Source organism: Ovis aries, chromosome 24 (genome assembly GCF_016772045.2).
Source record: "Ovis aries strain OAR_USU_Benz2616 breed Rambouillet chromosome 24, ARS-UI_Ramb_v3.0, whole genome shotgun sequence".
NCBI lineage: Eukaryota > Metazoa > Chordata > Mammalia > Artiodactyla > Bovidae > Ovis > Ovis aries.
Genome location: NC_056077.1, coordinates 37,503,862 through 37,520,604, shown reverse-complemented (window position 1 = coordinate 37,520,604; position 16,743 = coordinate 37,503,862). Strand labels below are relative to the sequence as shown.

General features: G+C 53.9%; 1 protein-coding gene across 1 annotated transcript in view; it reads left to right on the top strand.

Annotated features, from left to right (window-relative positions):
- The window catches only part of LOC132658563 (myosin-16-like), a 37,347-nt gene that overhangs the window by 12,766 nt on the left and 7,838 nt on the right, over positions 1-16,743 (top strand). Inside the window, 11 exon segments of the mRNA XM_060405838.1 lie at positions 537-612; positions 2,608-2,660; positions 5,240-5,327; positions 5,698-5,815; positions 6,965-7,036; positions 7,271-7,412; positions 9,505-9,612; positions 13,847-13,932; positions 14,492-14,507; positions 14,653-14,739; positions 15,010-15,105. Of these exon segments, the coding sequence (XP_060261821.1) occupies positions 537-612; positions 2,608-2,660; positions 5,240-5,327; positions 5,698-5,815; positions 6,965-7,036; positions 7,271-7,412; positions 9,505-9,612; positions 13,847-13,932; positions 14,492-14,507; positions 14,653-14,739; positions 15,010-15,105 (942 nt within the window).

The following is a 16,743-nucleotide window of genomic DNA, read 5'->3' as shown; positions in this document are numbered from 1 at the left end:
AAGGCCCTCATGCTTGAGCTTTGGGAACAAGCATTGCCCTCTTCTAGGAGTCTGCTTCAGAAATCCAGACCTTCCATGGGAGAGGGATATTAAGTTACTAAGGGGATTTGTGAGCTCCTTTTTCTGGTGGGAAGAAACCTAGAACCACAAGAGGCCCCGGGTTGCCAGGAGTGTCCCTGAGAAGGAGGAGCAGATAAAAGAGAATTAAACGTGGGGAAGACAGGTGTCATTGATGTCACCGTTTTTCTGAGAGTCAAGTCTGCCTGGCACCTGGGATTGGCATTTGGGGAGCGACGTGGCCCCCTAGAGCTGTCAGTCTTGCCTTCTCTTGGACCCGAGGAATTCTAGCCTCATTCAGGTCTCATTGGCCATGGCATTCAAAGATCATGGGGAACCAGACTGTGCCCAGAGGTGCTACCCAGTTCTGCATCCTGGCTGGCCACCTCGGGTGCGGGGCACCCCTCCCACCAACCCCAGGCCAGCGCCAGTCAGCTCGCTGGCCTCCTCTAATGCCATCCACTCCCCTTTCCTTCCAGCCCATGGGCATCTTCTCCATCTTCCCCAAGGCCACGAATGCCACATTCAAGGCAGCCCTGTACAACAACCACCTGGGTAAGTCCAGCAACTTCCTAAGCCCAAGGGGCGCAAGAGCGAGGGGCCCAAGGCCCACTTCGAGCTTGTCCACCGTGCAGGCGCCGTGAGTGCCTCCCCCGGGGGGGCCACCTGCCCAGGACCTCCACCTCCCGCACATGGAAGTCCATCCTGCCACGCCCTCCCTAAGGCTTCCTGCCTTCTGCTGACATGGCTATCATCTAGCGGGGTGACCAGCTGATTGACATGGCCTCCCACTCCTACTTCCTCCTCACTTCTCTCTCTGGGAGTTCCAAAGCAACGTAGCCAAGAACGCCCTCAGGCCTGCCAGGGCCATGCCACTGTCTACGGCCCTCCGCTTGATCTTGGTCAGAAATGGTAACACTTGCAGGGGATTAGGACTCTGCCCTTCCAATAAATTGTGGAAAATTCTGAAAGAGATGGGAATACCAGACCACCTGATCTGCCTCTTGAGAAACCTGTATGCAGGTCAGGAAGCAACAGTTAGAACTGGACATGGAACAACAGACTGGTTCCAAATAGGAAAAAGGAATACGTCAAGGCTGTATATTGTCACCCTGCCATTTAATTTATATGTACAGTACATCATGAGAAACACCAGGCTGGATGAAGCACAAGCTGGAGTCAAGATTGCGGGGAGAAATATCAATAACCTCAGATATGCAGATGACACCACCCTTATGGCAGAAAGTGAAGAAGAACTAAAGAACCTCTTGATGAAAGTGAAAGAGGAGAGTGAAAAAGTTGGCATTCAGAAAACTAAGATCATGGCACCTGGTCCCATTACTTCATGGCAAATAGATGGGAAAACAGTGGCACACTTTATTTTGGGGGACTCCAAAATCACTGCAGATGGTGACTGCAGCCATGAAATTAAAAGACGCCTACTCCTTGGAAGAAAAGTTATGACCAATCTAGACAGCATATTAAAAAGCAGAGACATTACTTTGCCAACAAAAGTCTATCTAGTCAAGGCTATGGGTTTTCCAGTAGTCGTGTATGGATGTGAGAGTTGGACTATAAAGAAAGCTGAGCACCGAAGAATTGATGCTTTTGGACTTTGGTGTTGGAGAAGACTCTTGAGAGTTCCTTGGACTGCAAGGAGATCCAATCAGTCCACCCTAAAGGAAATCAGTCCTGAATATTCATTGGAAGGACTGATGTTGAAGCTGAAACTCCAATACTTTGGCCACCTGATGCGAAGAACTGACTCTTGAAAAGACCCTGATGCTGGGAAAGATTGAAGGTAGGAGGAGAAGGGGACAACAGAGGATGAGATGGTTGGATAGCATCACCGACTCAATGGACATGAGTTTGAGTATGCTCTGGGAGATGGTGATGGACAGGGAGGCCTGGCGTGCTACAGTCCTTGGAGTCGCAGAGTCTGACAAGACTGAGCGACTGAACTGAACTTCCATTGCAGGGGGCATCGGTTCAATCCCTGGTTGAGGAACTAAGGTCCCACATGCCTCGCAGCATAATCAAAAAAAAAAAAAAGAAAAAGAAACAACACTTGCAAAAAGAAGAAAAAAATTCCATCAGCCCAATCAATTATTCCCATTGATTGACTCATCCCTCTGACAGATCATGGCCTCTGAACTAGGAAAGCGACATCGATAGAGTGGCTTTTGCACTCATGACAAACCTGGTCCTTGGGGAAGAGGGAAATTAAGTGCAGCCAGGACTCAGGTATGTCTGGATAATTGACAGGGGAGGCGGGCAGTGTTGCAGTCAATGCCAGTGCCTCCAGTTGCCACAGCATTGGTTGATCCTCTGTGAATTTAGCTTCGGGGAAATGGCAGGCTTAGGACCGAGCTGTCAGGAAAGCTGCTGTTTGACTGCGCATCACAGCCAAGCTTTTATGATCTCCACAACCATGACGATGCCCGTTACTGGCCAAAGGGACTGTGCTGCTGCCCAGAGCAGGCTTGGGGCCGAATTGCGGTGCTGCACCTCACCCCCTAAGATGAAATGAAGAGGGCTCCATGTTTGTAGCAATGGGACATCCCAAGTCAATGGGGCCTGTGCACTTCGAAGAAGGCTCTAAGGTGGGGCCTGGAGGTGACGAATGTCATACACCATGTAGCAGAAGGAGAGCCCAAAGGTGCTGGCTTCTCATCTGCATCCCTAGGTTCTCCATGCTCAGGGGAAGGAGCTGAAAGGTGCCTTCCTCTTTGCCTCTCCAGCTGGGGCCACCTGGCAAAATGGGAACCAGACATCAGTGTATGTCCAATGACTTTGGCCCTTGGCGCTGGATGGATGGAGCCCCGCTCCCACCAGGCAATGTGGCAGGGAGTGGGGGCTGGAGGGGAGCTGTGCTTCTTAGCTTCTCAGCAAGGAGCGAACAGATGCCTTTGTAGGGAGTTCTTCACGTGGCTCAGGATTCCACGGGTCAAGGCCAATAGCTGAGCCTGAAGTAAGATAAGCCATCCTGGGTAGAAGGAGACCCAGGGATCGGGGAGGCTCAGGGTGACCAGCAAAGCCAGACATGCAAGAGAAGGTCATACCTGGCAGAGAGTAACTGGGGAACCCTGGTGTGTGGGCACAGCTCAGAGATGGGTGCCCTACACAGGCAAACTGCAAATGCCCAAGATGTGGGGCTTCTGGGACATCCTAGGACTCCAGGCAAATCATCAGGACAAAAACTGAAGCCCCGGGAGATGCTGCCGAGGATCTGGCTGTGAGGTCTGAAAGGTGGCCCTGGGACTGAAATGTAACCACTGGTATCTGCCCTCCTCCAGGTGGGTTACAACATCACGGGCTGGATAGAGAAGAACAAAGAAAGACCCCCTGAATGAGTCAACGGTGGGCTCGTTCTAAAAGTCGAGCCTGGGGATCCCAGCTCAGGCTCAGGATCAAAGAAGAGGAGTCTCCAGGCATGGCTGCCCCCTCGTGTGTCTAGTCTCTCTGTGCTGATGCCCTTTAGTGACCAGGAAAAGAAGAAAGAAGAAAACCAAACTCTCGTGTTCAATTATTGTTGATTAATGAACAAATAGTGAATGAATGAATAACAAGTTGCTTGAGACTGTCTATGGATGTCAGTGCAATGAAGAGACGCAGAAGCATCCTGGGAGCTTCCATCAGCCGACTCGATCTCGGGGCCCACACCACCTCTAAGGGGAGCAATATTGCTTCGGAGAAGCGGACACCCAGATGCACTGTGCTTATTACCTGCTTCCCGCTCTCCTGTCTGAGCCAAATGTCAAGCCCAGCCCTGCCTCCTACCCTGCTGAGGTCCTGTGGCCCCAAGGGAACACTCAACAGGGCCACTACTCAGAGGGACAAGAACTGCAAATATTCTTGGGCTCAGAGGTGTGCTCGCCACCAACATGCAATTCCTCTGGATGGTCTGTGGGCTCCTCTCCCCAGGCAGTGGCAGCAGCAAGCCCCACATCTTGGGCGTTTGCAGTTTGCCTGTATAGGGCACCCCATCGCACACAGGGCCACAGACCCTCCAGGGCGCACAATACTCTCTGTGAGTTATGCCACGTCAGCCCGTTCACCCTCTCCCTGGTAGATCTCATTTACCTGGTGTAGGGGGTCCCCCTCAGCTAGTCCCCAGACAAGTCTTTTCGAAACCAGGGAACACACATCCTTGACACAGAGCCTGCCCCTCTGCTGGCCACTGACATGAAGCAAGCTTCTCTCTCTTCCTTAGCTGGAAGCAAGAAGCAGAAGTGAGGGTCCTCCTTCATGACTGTCTCCAGCTACTACAGGGTAAGTAGGTAGGTGCTGCCCTAGAGGCCATCTTGTGGCCAGTACCCCCAACTCTCCCTTTCACTGGAGACGTGGTCTGGCTGCCAATTCGCAGCTCAGGATAGGATGAGTCTATGTCTATGCCTTCGGTTGCCTCTTTCACTCAAGGGTTCCGTTTCCTTCTGCGGAGGCCACAAAACCACAGACCACAGGTCGGGAAAATCCCTTAGAGATGGTCCAGTCCGACTGCACTGTTTTGGACTGCAAACCCAGGGGACGATGGGACTTGGCCAACATAACAGGTGGAAATATCAGTGCCTAAGGTCTTGTGCCAGTGGGTCTTCAGGGCTGGTCACAAGTCCACAAAGTTTGGGCATTACTGGAAATATGTTCCAAAGTGCAGAAAAGCAGCCAGTGGGGAGATGTTGCACATAGGATGGGTTCAGTGCCTCACAAGGATCTGGCTTTCCTAAGGCAGAATGGGCCACCCCACTGTATCCCAAGTGGAAGAGGAGGGTTCAGTAGGGAGGTTTAAAATGGGGAGGGATTTGTCCACACAGGCATTATGATTCCTTCTAGAAGCGAGATTCTACAGTGAGCCGGCACTGAATTCAGAGGATCCCTCTTCTTGTAAAACCTGTCACTCTGGGCAAGTCCGTGGACCTCTGAGAGCACTGCTGTCTAACGGAACTTTCTGCAATGGTGGAATGTTCTCTTCTGTCCAATATGGCTGCTGCCGCCCAATATACTGTCCAGTACGATAGCCACCAACCACACGTGGCTCGTGAGTACCTGAGAAGTGGCTGGTGTGACCGAAGAACTGAATTGTAATCGTAGTTAAATGAATTAAACTCTAAACAATACCCCTTCTGAGCACAAGTGTCCTGTCACACCAATACGGAGCTAACGTTTCCTTTCTCTCCACCCCCAGGAGCAGTGGAACAAGCTGATGACCACCCTGCACGGCACCTCCCCCCATTCTGTCTGCTGTATCGTCCCCCATGAGTTCAAGAAATCAGGTACCTCACAGGAACATGCCTCCTAGCTGGAAGCTTTCAGGATGTGTGAAGTTGGGGTTTGTTCCACACTAAGTCCACTTGTAATCACTGGGGTTGACTGGGGCAGAATTGGAGAGAACCTCCAGCAATGGATCATCCAAAGATCACATTCTAGCTGCTACTTAGTATAGCAGAGTGCAGCTGGTCTTGCCAGAGTCACACTCAGGAGAGCCTTTGGTCCTTGGCTGAATTGTGGGGGACCTGGGACCCCCTGGGCAGTGACAGGAGGAGATGAGGACATGGATATGCAGGTCAGTGTCCTTGAGGGACAAGGAATGGCCTCAGATACCCCAGGGCAGTAACTCCTTGTCTTGTTCCTCCCTCTTGGCAGGCACGAAGGACGCCCACCTGATCATGCACCAGCTGGCTTGCAACGGAATCTTGGAAGGCCTCCAGATTTGTAGGAAGGGCTTCCCAGACAGGCTGCAGTACGCAGAGTTCACACAGAGGTGAGCAGCGTCTTCCTGATACCTTGAGCACAGTTCTCTGTGTCCGCAGTCGGCTCCTGATAAACACAGTCCCATTGGAGCAGGCACAGCAGGCACGTGATGGACAGTGTCTTATTCTCACTACTTCTGTACACAATGACACAACTTTCAGTGGCCAGCACCTGTGTTTCTTTGCCTGGGGGCTCTCTCTGGCTGCAAAAGTTGCTTTGCTCCTGGCAGGCTGACATGATCAGCAATTAATGACCCCCACCCCGGCCCAGGAGCAGCTCTCAACCAATAGGAATAAGGACAGTTGGCATATAAATGCTTCAGCTCCCCAGCCCTGGTGATGGGCTAACTCTGAGGCATCTTCTATACTGGCTGTCAGACAGCTGCGTGTTGGTAAATGTTTAACAACAGGGCTCCAAGTTAAAATTTAAAATAAAAAAAAATGAAGCCCTGATTTTTGGTATCTACTGATTTCTATGGTATAAATACTCCCACCATGTGGTAATTTCAAGCTACTAATGTGACATCACTGTATGCAGGGTTGGTAAGAGACGCACAGAGGCTCTTGTGAGCTAGGGGGAGCTGGCCCCGCACACCAGGGTCCCCCAGCAGCATGAAGCCCCAGACGCCTGTGGTGATAACTCACTTGATAGCATGGTCTTCGCTGGCTTCCCTGCCCCACTACCCAGCTCTGCCACCTCTCAGATAAACTACTTGTGCTTGAAACTTGGTCTCAAGTTCTGTTTCTGGGGGAGCCCAAACTGAGACCTCCACCTTAGGGGTTCTTTTACTTCCTAACTGCTAGAACAGGTCACAGGTGATGGAGCGGGAAGGGTCTCTAGAGGTCATCCTGTCCAAGCCCTCTGAAGCCCCTAACGGAACGACTAAAGGGGGCTGCTGGCAGCTCAGGAAAAGGAGTGGTTCCGCCACGTCTGGAAGAGAAGACCAGGAAGGAAAGGTTTTGGTGTCTTCCAGCAAGCCCCATCCCTCTGCTTGCCATGGGCCTCTGCAACCAAGCGTAACACCTGACTCAAAGGCCATCTCACAGATGGACGGTGACCACGCGGCCAGACTTCCTGGGCTGCCAGCTTGGGGAGGATGGGGACTGTCATCGTCTCTCCCAACAGGTACCAAGTGCTGAACCCCAGTGTGATTCCTCAGGGGTTTGGCCTCGGAGCTGCTCCTGGGGTCCATCAACCTGGATGTCAATGAATACAAGATCGGACACACCAAGTAGGGTCTTCCCCCTCAGCCTTGTCCCAGGAAGGTCGGTGTAGACATGTGAATTCCAGCTCAGCTGTGGACCAGTTGGGTCAAACTGCTGAGAGCTTCTGTTTCCTCTTCCGAAAAATTGGGGCTGCTAAAGCCAATCTCACAGGATTGAGAGTAGCGCGTGTGAGAACTCAGCTCAGACAGAGCGGTGTTCAGTGAACAGGAGAACTTTTCTTAGGACTGCATGGGCCCCAGATTTCTAAGAATAAAAGGAGCCAACCTGAATCAAGGTCCTGGATTGGACCAGGGCACCATGGTACGTGTACGGGCGAGGTCCGGGGGTGAAGCGCCCAAGCCCAGCCCACCCATACCGCGAGCTCTGGTCCTGAGCTGGCAGGTGAGTTGGGGTTGACTCAGACTGAGCGAATGCCCGACCCTGACTCATGCGGCCTGCGTCTGCTACACTTCCTGGCCCTGCAGAATCCTGTCGGGATTAGAAGGGCAAGGCTGAGGGTGGGAGGTGTCCATCGACAGCTGCCCAACCAGCCTGCACCCTGATGTGGGACAGCCAGGGCGATGTGGGAAGGGCACTGGCTTTGCATCAGGCTCAGTGAGGGCCGCCAAGCAGCCCTGAGTGGGTCGCCTGCCCATCCAGGTCTCATGGGGGGTGCAGGCAGATGCAGCTCCTCCGCTGGCCTGGTGTGGCTGCAAGTCCAGGGAAGTTCCAGGTTGCATGCGCGTCCAACACACACAGAGCACCTCCTGTGTGCCAGGCGTAGTTGCAGGCTTAGGGATATGCAGGTGGACAGAACAGAGAGCCCCTAATATCCTGCAGCTTGCTCTGTAGCCAGCGGCGTTAGCGGGATTGTAACACCGCTCTCAGATCTGCCAGCACCGTTAGCTTTGGCCTCCTGCACCCTTGAGCTAAACTGACTTATGGGAACTTGGTCACAGAACTGAATACCTGAGCCAGAAAGAACCTTGGAATCTAGCTCCTTCCCCTACCCCACCTTTGATGGGTGGGAAACTTAGGAAAGCCTGGAGAAGGTGTGGAGGTCACATGCCCAATTTCACAGAACTAGGGGGGCCAGGGCAGGCCTCGGGCCCCCAGCTGCAGGTCCTGTGGTCAGGCAGGCCGGGGCTGGCATCACCTCTGTCTGGCACAGCCGTCTCTGGGCAGGCAGACTGCACCTTGCTTAGTCCAAGGGTTGCATTGGGCACCTCGGGTCCAGGTAAAGGCCTGGCGCTGCTGGGGACATCTCTGCTCCCTGGGGCCAGGCCGGCTCTGGCTGCAGGGACAGAACAAGGGACAGAGTGACTCTGCCTGTATCAGTGTCCCCGCCTGTGACTTTGGCTCATGTGGGCTCTGCCCCGCCAGCCACATGCTCACCTCACTGCTCCTCAGAAACCTAACCTCAACCACAAGTAACTTGGAAATATCAAGCCCAATGTCTCTACCCCATGATGGCTACTGTCTGGGGTTTTGGTGGAAAGAGGGCAGGGGGAAGAAGCATCCTTTTCCACCTTTTTCCTCTCAGTATCCAAGCAACCACATAGAGGATTCATCTGAGGGGGCTCCAACCCCATATCCGAGCGACCATGACTGTCCCAAGCCTGCTTTGTGAGGTAGTAAAGAAGAATGGATGCTTTCGAATTGTGGGGCTGGAGAAGACTCTTGAGAGTCCCTTGTACAGCAAGGAGATCAAACCAGTCCATCCTAAAGGAAATTAGTCCTGAATATTCATTGGAAGGATTGATGCTAAAGCTCCAATACTTTGGCCACCTGATGCTAAGAGCCAACTCATTGGAAAAGACCCTGATGCTGGGAAGACTGAAGGCAGGAGGAGAAGGGGATGACAGAGGATGGGATGGTTGGATGGCATCATTGACTCGATGGACATGAGTCTGAGCAAGCTCCGGGAGTCGGTGATGGACAGGGAGGCCTGGCGTGCTGCAGTCCATGGGGTCACAAAGAATCGGACCCGACTGAGCGAGTGAACAGCAAAGAAGGAAGGCATCTTGGTGTCCTACTGCCGAGCAGTCGCCTACAGCAGCGAGGATCCTAACGGTCTGTCACATTGTACTCAGAGCTTCACAGTCTGCAGAAGCGCTTCCCTCCTGTTATTCCATTTGTATAGGAACCCTCTAGGGGAGAGATCAATACCCCCACTTCCCAGGTGAGGCACTGAGGCCCCGAGATGTGAGGAGACGTGTCCGAGGTGACCCAGTTAGCAAGGGCCAGGCCAGGCTGGAGCCCATAGGAAGGTCCACGAGGAGCAAAAGGAAACAGACACGGGGGCTGGGCAGGTTTCCAGGCCGACGCCAGCTGTTTCCCAAGGGCCTCAGACGTCGGCACCAGGGTCTCCAAACGCTGAAGGACCCTTCTGAAATATCCTTCTTTGCTCTTGAACTGCCACCCGACCCCCGCCCCCCAAGCCTCTGCCATTGGTGAGCTGGGCTATTCTCAGATCACTGTGTCTCTCCCCTAGGTGTTCTTCCGAGCGGGCATCCCGGCCAGGCTCGAGGACATGTGGGACGAATGCCCCACCAAGATCATGACCACTTTGCAGCGTCGGCTCCGCGGTTTCCTCATGAGGGTTGAATTCAAGAAGATGCTGGAATGAAGGTAGCACCAAGGGGGTGGGCCCACTGAAGCCTCAGCAGTCACATGGAGCAGCTGGGACCCCCTTCCACACACGTGGTCAGTGGCACTGGGCAGCGCGGAGAGAGGCTGACAGTGTCTCTCCTGGCCCGAAGAACCCTCAGCAGAAACTTGTCTTCCCACAGTTCCGGAGCTCAGGGGCCTGAAATGAAGGTCTTGGCAGGCAGGCTCCTCCAAGGCCTGCAGAGGAGCCTCTCCTGCCTCTTGCAGTCCTGGGGGCCCAGGCCCCCCTTGGCCCATGGCTGCTGCACTCCAGTCTCTGCCTCTGCCCTCACAGGGCCTATCCTCACATGTCTCCTTTCTTTCTATAAGGACGTCAGTCCTCTGAGTCTAGCCGCCCCCCACTCTAGGATGGGGGCGCCAGTGGTGAAGAACCCGCCGGTCAAAGCCAGAGATGTAAGAGACACAGGTCCGATCCCTGGGTCAGGAAGATCCCCTGGAGGAGGAAATGGCAACCCACTCCAGTATTCTTGCCTGGAGAATCCCATGGACTGAGGAGCCTGGAGGGCTGCAGTCCACGGGGTTGCACAGAGTCGGACGCGACTGAAACGACGCGCACACACACATGCACTCCAGCCTGACCTCATCTTAACCTCAGTCATTCCATCCGCAAAGACTCTATTTCTGAATACGGTCACAGTCGCAGGTTCTGGGAGGCAGGACTCCAGTGTATCTTTTAGGAGGGGACACAGTTCAACCCCTGACAGGGACCACCTAATACAAACCCTTCTCTTTACAATTGACAAGTCACTCTCACAGCCTTCTCCTTACTTGATCCAGATGATGACACTGAGAGAGGGCTGTGGCAGCACCAGCAACCCCATTTTACAGATGTGGAAACTGAGATCAGAGGGTGGTTAAGGTACTGGGCCAGAGAGAGTCACAATCAGAACCCAAAAGTCTTCGTTCCAAATCCCTGCCCTCAGAATCATGTTTTTCAGCCATCTCCCTAAAATGGTAATCTGAAAAAAGTTCTCGCAGCCCTGTGGTGGACTCTGGCCCTTTGTGGTCACAGTATAAGTAATAAAAACAGTAGTGAAGAGATAGTAACAGTAGCGAAGTCTGGAAAGCCATCAGCAGGCCCCCTGTGACCCAGCCAAAGGCAGGGACACAAGTCAGGGGCTAAGTGGTGGGACTCAGTGTCCAGAAGCCCCCCACTAGATGACAGTTGTAAGAAGCTGTTAGGGGCCAGGAGGGCTGATTCCAGAGACTGCAGACGAGGGGCTCTGAAGACTAAATAGATTTCTGGTGACGGAGTGGAAGGAGGGGCACTGCAGGAGGAACCGAGCTCAGCCCTAAGCTGTCTGCCAGGAGCTGGTTCCATTGGGGAGGTCGGCGCCCCATCACCTTCCTCCCCCCCTCCCCCGCATGCCTGCATTTTAACCCCTGCAACCCTAGATTCTTTTTTGCAGAATGCGCCTGAAGGTCATCTAGAGGAACACACGCAAGCTCCTGTAGCTGCGTTCCTGGGGCTGGTGGAAGCTCTACATCAAGGTGAAGGCCTCGCGCCTCGGTCCCGGGCACTGCGGCCTCTTGGGGGTGGGAGGCCTCTTAGGGAGCTGCAGGGACGGTTTGGAAATGAGGGCGCCTTGGAGGAAGAGTGCAGCCTCCTTTCAGACAGGGGTGGATTCCCCCCTGAGAAAAATAATGGTGTGTCCTCCCAACTTTCAACTTATCCCTCAAAATAAAACCCTCTGAGGACGCAGAGAGTGCCCCCCAAATGTGGGCCTGGTGCTCAGTGCTTCACCCCCTGGCATGCTGAAGCCCCTTCAACCCCTTCAGTGACGCCCTCGGTTTTAGGAAACAGTGGAATCCCATCTCTCCTTTCCCAGGCTGCTCTGAGGCAGTGAGGGTGAGTGAGTCAGCGGGGTGGTGGGGCTGCAGGTGCCCAAGCAACCAGGCCACTCTCAACCAATGCAGGAGTCCACGAGCCACCTACTACATGCGGGGCAGGTCATGTTGGGGTCTGGCATCCCGCCTAGGGCTCCCCATTATGAGGAAGCATGCCACTGGACACTGGGGACAGGGCTGCTGCCTTCAGGAGGCCAGAGGACAGGGTTGTCTTGAGGGGCGGGGTGTTCTTGGCAGCTACGTGGAAGGGTGGACAGGCCACAAGTTATCTCTGAGGGTCCTGAGCCCCCCACAGCTCATGCAGAAGCTTCTTTCTCCTCCCCGTAGGAACGGACTTTCTAACAATCGGTGCTGACCACAAGTAGAAAGGTGGGGGGAGTGGGGGGCGCGGGTGGGGCGCGGGTGGGGCGCGAATAGTAAATTCTGCATGGCCAGAGGCGGCCATGCACATGCCAGCCTGCTGGAGGGCTTGAGATTGCAGAGGGAGCTAAATAAGAATTTCTCAAATTTGGATATCATGGTACTCTCCCCGCCTGTTCTATGTCTGACCTTCTTTCCTTAAATCAACTCCTTTTTACCTTGAAATTTTTATTTGAAATTTTTACTTATTTATTTTATTTTATTCACATCCTTACCTGTCTCATCCCAAGCAGGTTGTCCATAAAAACTGAAGATTTAGGAACTTCCCTGGTGGTCCAGTGGTTAAAACTCCATGCTCCGGATGCAGGGGGCACAGGTTCAATCTCTGGTCGAGGAACTAAGATCTTCGCATGTCTTGCATGCATGGCCTAAAACAAAACAAAACCCAAAAAACCCTGTAGATTTAACAAGAAAGGAGGGTCGCCTTCCAAGAAGCCATGTCCATCCAGGCCGTGGGGAATTCCCAGTCTTACCTTTCCTTCATTGCCATGTCACCCTTGACCCAGCTACCAAAAATCTCCATCAAATTCCTGTTTGCCCACAGCAGCAGGCTGGGCACACACACATACAAGTACATGCTAGGTCTGGGGGATTATCCAGACACAGGGGGTGGTCACAAGATGGTGGGAGGAACGCCCCTGGCTCCCCTGAGGACCTTGGGAACTTGCCGTCTTTTCTCTGACTTCTTTTCCTGGCCCATCAAGCGCAAACACAGCAGGGAGAACAAATGACCTAGTTTCCGGGGGAAGCCAGACTCCCAACACGATGAGTGGGTTCACTGCTGTGACCCTGCTGGTTTACAGAGGTCCTTCTCTGATTTGACCTTCACAAGCACCTCTTGAGACACCCAGTTCTCACGTGTATCTTCAGGGTAGAAAAGTCCACTTGACTGAACTTTGGAGACTTGATCACGGTCCCGAGGCTATCAGTAGAAGACCCTTGACTGGGGGGGGCCCAGTGCCATCTCGACACTCCCCGCTGTCACAGCCGTGTCTCCTTGAGCAGCACGGTGTCAGCGCTTGCATCATCCATCCGCTTTCCCTAAGCTGTCTCTAACATTGCTTCTCCACAGCCTCTCCACAGTCCGGAGACGTTCCTCCAGCTGGGACCCTCATTCGATGTTTGGGAGGCTGAGACTGAGTGAGACCACAGGGACAAGAGGATCTTTCACTTACAGAAGCACCTTCATGATGACCCTTTCCCTTATTTTGCAAAGAACTGAGTTTCAGTAAATTTATATCACAAACTAAAAGTCATCTAGCTGGTCTGGTCTTCTACCTACATGGGCACAGACCTCATCTCAGGAAGACCCCAGGGGGCATCCCCACTTACTGCCTGTGTGACTTCTGACGACTCTACCCCCTCTGCATGTCGGTTCTCTCAACGCCTGCCTGGCTTGCTTCTCAGCATTGCTAAAAGGAGGAACTGTGGACGACGGAACCGGATTGTTAACACAAAAGTGCTAAACCAGTGCTGGGAGTTATTTGGGTGGAGAGGCCCCTCCCCGAGGGTGGATGGAAGCACAGTCACACCCGGGGTCAGAGGACCAGATGGCAGAGCCTGGACTTCTCCTAGACCACTCTCCTAACACCTTGAGGTGCATCTGATCACCTGGGATCTTGTTAAGATGCAGATTCAGATGAACAGGCGACAGGTGCGGCCTGAGATGTCCCATCCTAACCGGCTTGCTGGTGATGCTGCTGCAGCTGGTCTGGGGACTGCACTCCTGGACGACGTTTGGTCCTGCACATTGGCAAGGAGCTTGGAGATGGCCTGGCTCCCCAGCCAACCCCCAGGACACGTTTGTTTGGGGCCCAGCAGCCCCAGGCCTGTTTGCAGTCGTTGTCCCCTGCAGGTGCTGGGACCCTGCCTTTGACCAACGCTCTTTCCTCCACCAGGAGCAAGAGAACCTGCTGGTTGTGGAGGAGTGCCTGACCCCAATGATGAAGGCCAAGACAGGGCTGGAGAGCCAGATCTCCAACATGTGAGAGCGGCTGGAGGAGGAGGAGGGTCTCTCAGCCTCACTGAGCGCCAACAAGCTCAAGCTGGAGGGGTTGCTGAGAGACCTCAGGCGGGACCTGGAGGGCATGGGAGACAATGCTGGCCAAGACAGAGAAGGAGAAGCAGGTGGGGAGGCCCCAGGTCTGACTCTAGTCCTCCCAGGGCCAGGGAACCCCTAGTCGGCTCACCCTGCAGGAGCCACACCCAGAACCGCCCAGCAGTGCTGCCCTGAACCGAGCTACCAGCCAGATGCAGCTATTTAAACTTAATTCAGCACAATTTGAGGTGGCTCCTCAGTCGACCTGACTGCATTTCAAGGGCTCAGTAGCCACGCACGGCACTTGCTACAATGTCAGACAGAGCAGCTGACTCGGGGCCGAGGGCTGCTCCCCTCATGGGGACACCTGGGCCTGGCTGGGTCTCCTCGTGCCTGGGTTCCTGGGTGTCTGCCTGGCCCCCTTCCCACTCAGCCTCAGCATCCTTGGGGCCCCTCACGGAACACGCCTCTGCACCATCAACCATATCCACACCCCTCTTCCCAGAAGAAGCAACCCTGTTGTAAGGTGGAGTCACCTTTAGCTGCTCAGTTTCTGCCCAAACAAGCAGTTGCTGCCCCTGCACGCAGCTCCCCAGCTCCTGGTACTGGCTGGCTGAACTTCAGCCCCAGGCCCCCTTCTGATCTCACATGGGTGGGACCCCCCAGCCAGGGAAGGTGGACCGGGGTGTCTCCAGTGCTGAGGTGCACACGAACCACCAGGACCTCGATAAGATGCAGACTCTGGGCTGGCAGGTCTGGTGGGGCCAAGGGGCTGTGTTCCCAACAGTCCCAGGCGATGCCACGGCTGCTGTCCGAGGACCAGGCGTTGAGTAGCCAAGGCTTGACAGTGTCCTCACTGCCCCCCCACCCCGAGATCCTGACTTGGTTGGGCATTGGCATCTCCCAGGCCCCCAGGTGACCCTGGGGTGCAGCCATGCTGAGGACCCTCTCTTGGAGCATGCACCCCCTCCCCCCTGCCCCCAAAGATATTCCCAGCCTTAAAGTCCCCCACCCCACCTCCAGACCCTGGATCACAAAGTCTGTTCGCTGACTGGGGACCTCTCCCTTCAAGATGACTCCATCGCCAAGCTCTGGAAGGAGAAGAGGGAGCTGCATCAGGTAGGTATTGCCTGCCTCTCCCCTTGAAGTGGGAGTTCGGAGACAGGAGACCCCTGTCAAACCCCAGCTTTGCCACCCCTCAGCTGGGGCCCCTGGGAAGTCACCAAGTCTCCCTGAATCAAGGTGCCTTCGTCCATCAGGTGGGCGCGGTCACTGGCGGCCTCCCTTCCAGGTTTGCTGTAGTGGGGTGGTCGTGTCATTTATCACCCAAACTAGGACAGGTTCAGAGTGAAAGGGGGCAGGTGTGGCTCGGAATGGTCCAGGCACCAGGGAGGGATGCTCCCAGGATCGTAAGGGCGAAGTGCACCCATGGAAGTGTCCTGGAGTTCTAAAGCACCAGCAAACCTTGATTCACCGCAGCAACAACAGACGTGAGCTCTTGAGATCACAGGGCTCTCTGAGTGCAGAGCCAGCTCTGACCACCCATCAGTGCCAACAGTGGCACGGAACACCTCCTAGCCCAGATCAGGGCCCAAGAGCAAGCTGAAGCCCGGAACCAGATTCAGTGGACCCGCATCCCTGTGTTTGCTGACATCATGGATCTACGTATGTCCCCAGAGCGCCTCTCTCTCTGCTGCCCCCGGCAACACCTCCCCTTAGACTGTGACTCTCCATCATATCAAACCCAGAGCCCCCTTTTATAACAAACATGCTCAGTTCTCATTATTCAAGGTGATGAAGCCACTGAATTAGCAAAGCTTGAACCTCTGCTCTCGGAGAAATACAGGGTTCAGTTCAGTTCAGTTGCTCAGTCGTGTCCGACTCTTTGCGACCCCATAAACTGCAGCATGCCAGGCCTCCCTATCCATCACCAACTCCCAGAGTTCACTCAAACTCACGTCCATCAGGTCGGTGATGCCATCCAGCCATCTCATCCTCTGTCATCCCCTTCTCCTCCTGCCCCCAATCCCTCCAAGCATCAGTCTTTTCCAATGAGTCAACTCTTCGCATGAGGTGGCCAAAGTACTGGAGTTTCAGCTTTAGCATCAGTCCTTCCAAAGAACATCCAGGACTGATCTCCTTTAGGATGGACTGGTTGGATCTCCTTGCAGTCCAAGGGAGTCTCAAGAGTCTTCTCCAACACCACAGTTCAAAAGCATCAATTCTTCAGCGCTCAGCTTTCTTCACAGTCCAACTCTCACATCCATACGTGACCACTGGAAAAACCATAGCCTTGACTAGATGGCCCTTTCTTGGCAAAGTAATGTCTCTGCTTTTGAATATGCCATCTAGGTTGGTCATAACTTTCCTTCCAAGGAGTAAGCGTCTTTTAATTTCATGGCTGTAGTCACCATCTGCAGTGATTTTGGAGCCCCCCTCAAAAAAGTCTGACACTGTTTCCACTCCATCTATTTGCCATGAAGTAACGGGACCAGATGCCATGATCTTAGTTTTCTGAATGTTGCATTTTAAGCCAGCTTTTTCACTCTCCTCTTTCTCTTTCATCACGAGGCTCTTTAGTTCCTCTTCACTTTCTGCCATAAGGGTGGTGCCATCTGCATATCTGAGGTTACTGATATTTCTCCCGGCAATCTTGACTCCAGCTCGTGCTTCCTCCAGCCCAGCGTTTAGGTTCCTGCAAACCTTTGGTCACAGCGTTTTTCTCAACCCATCGATAAATCATACATGGTTTTGATT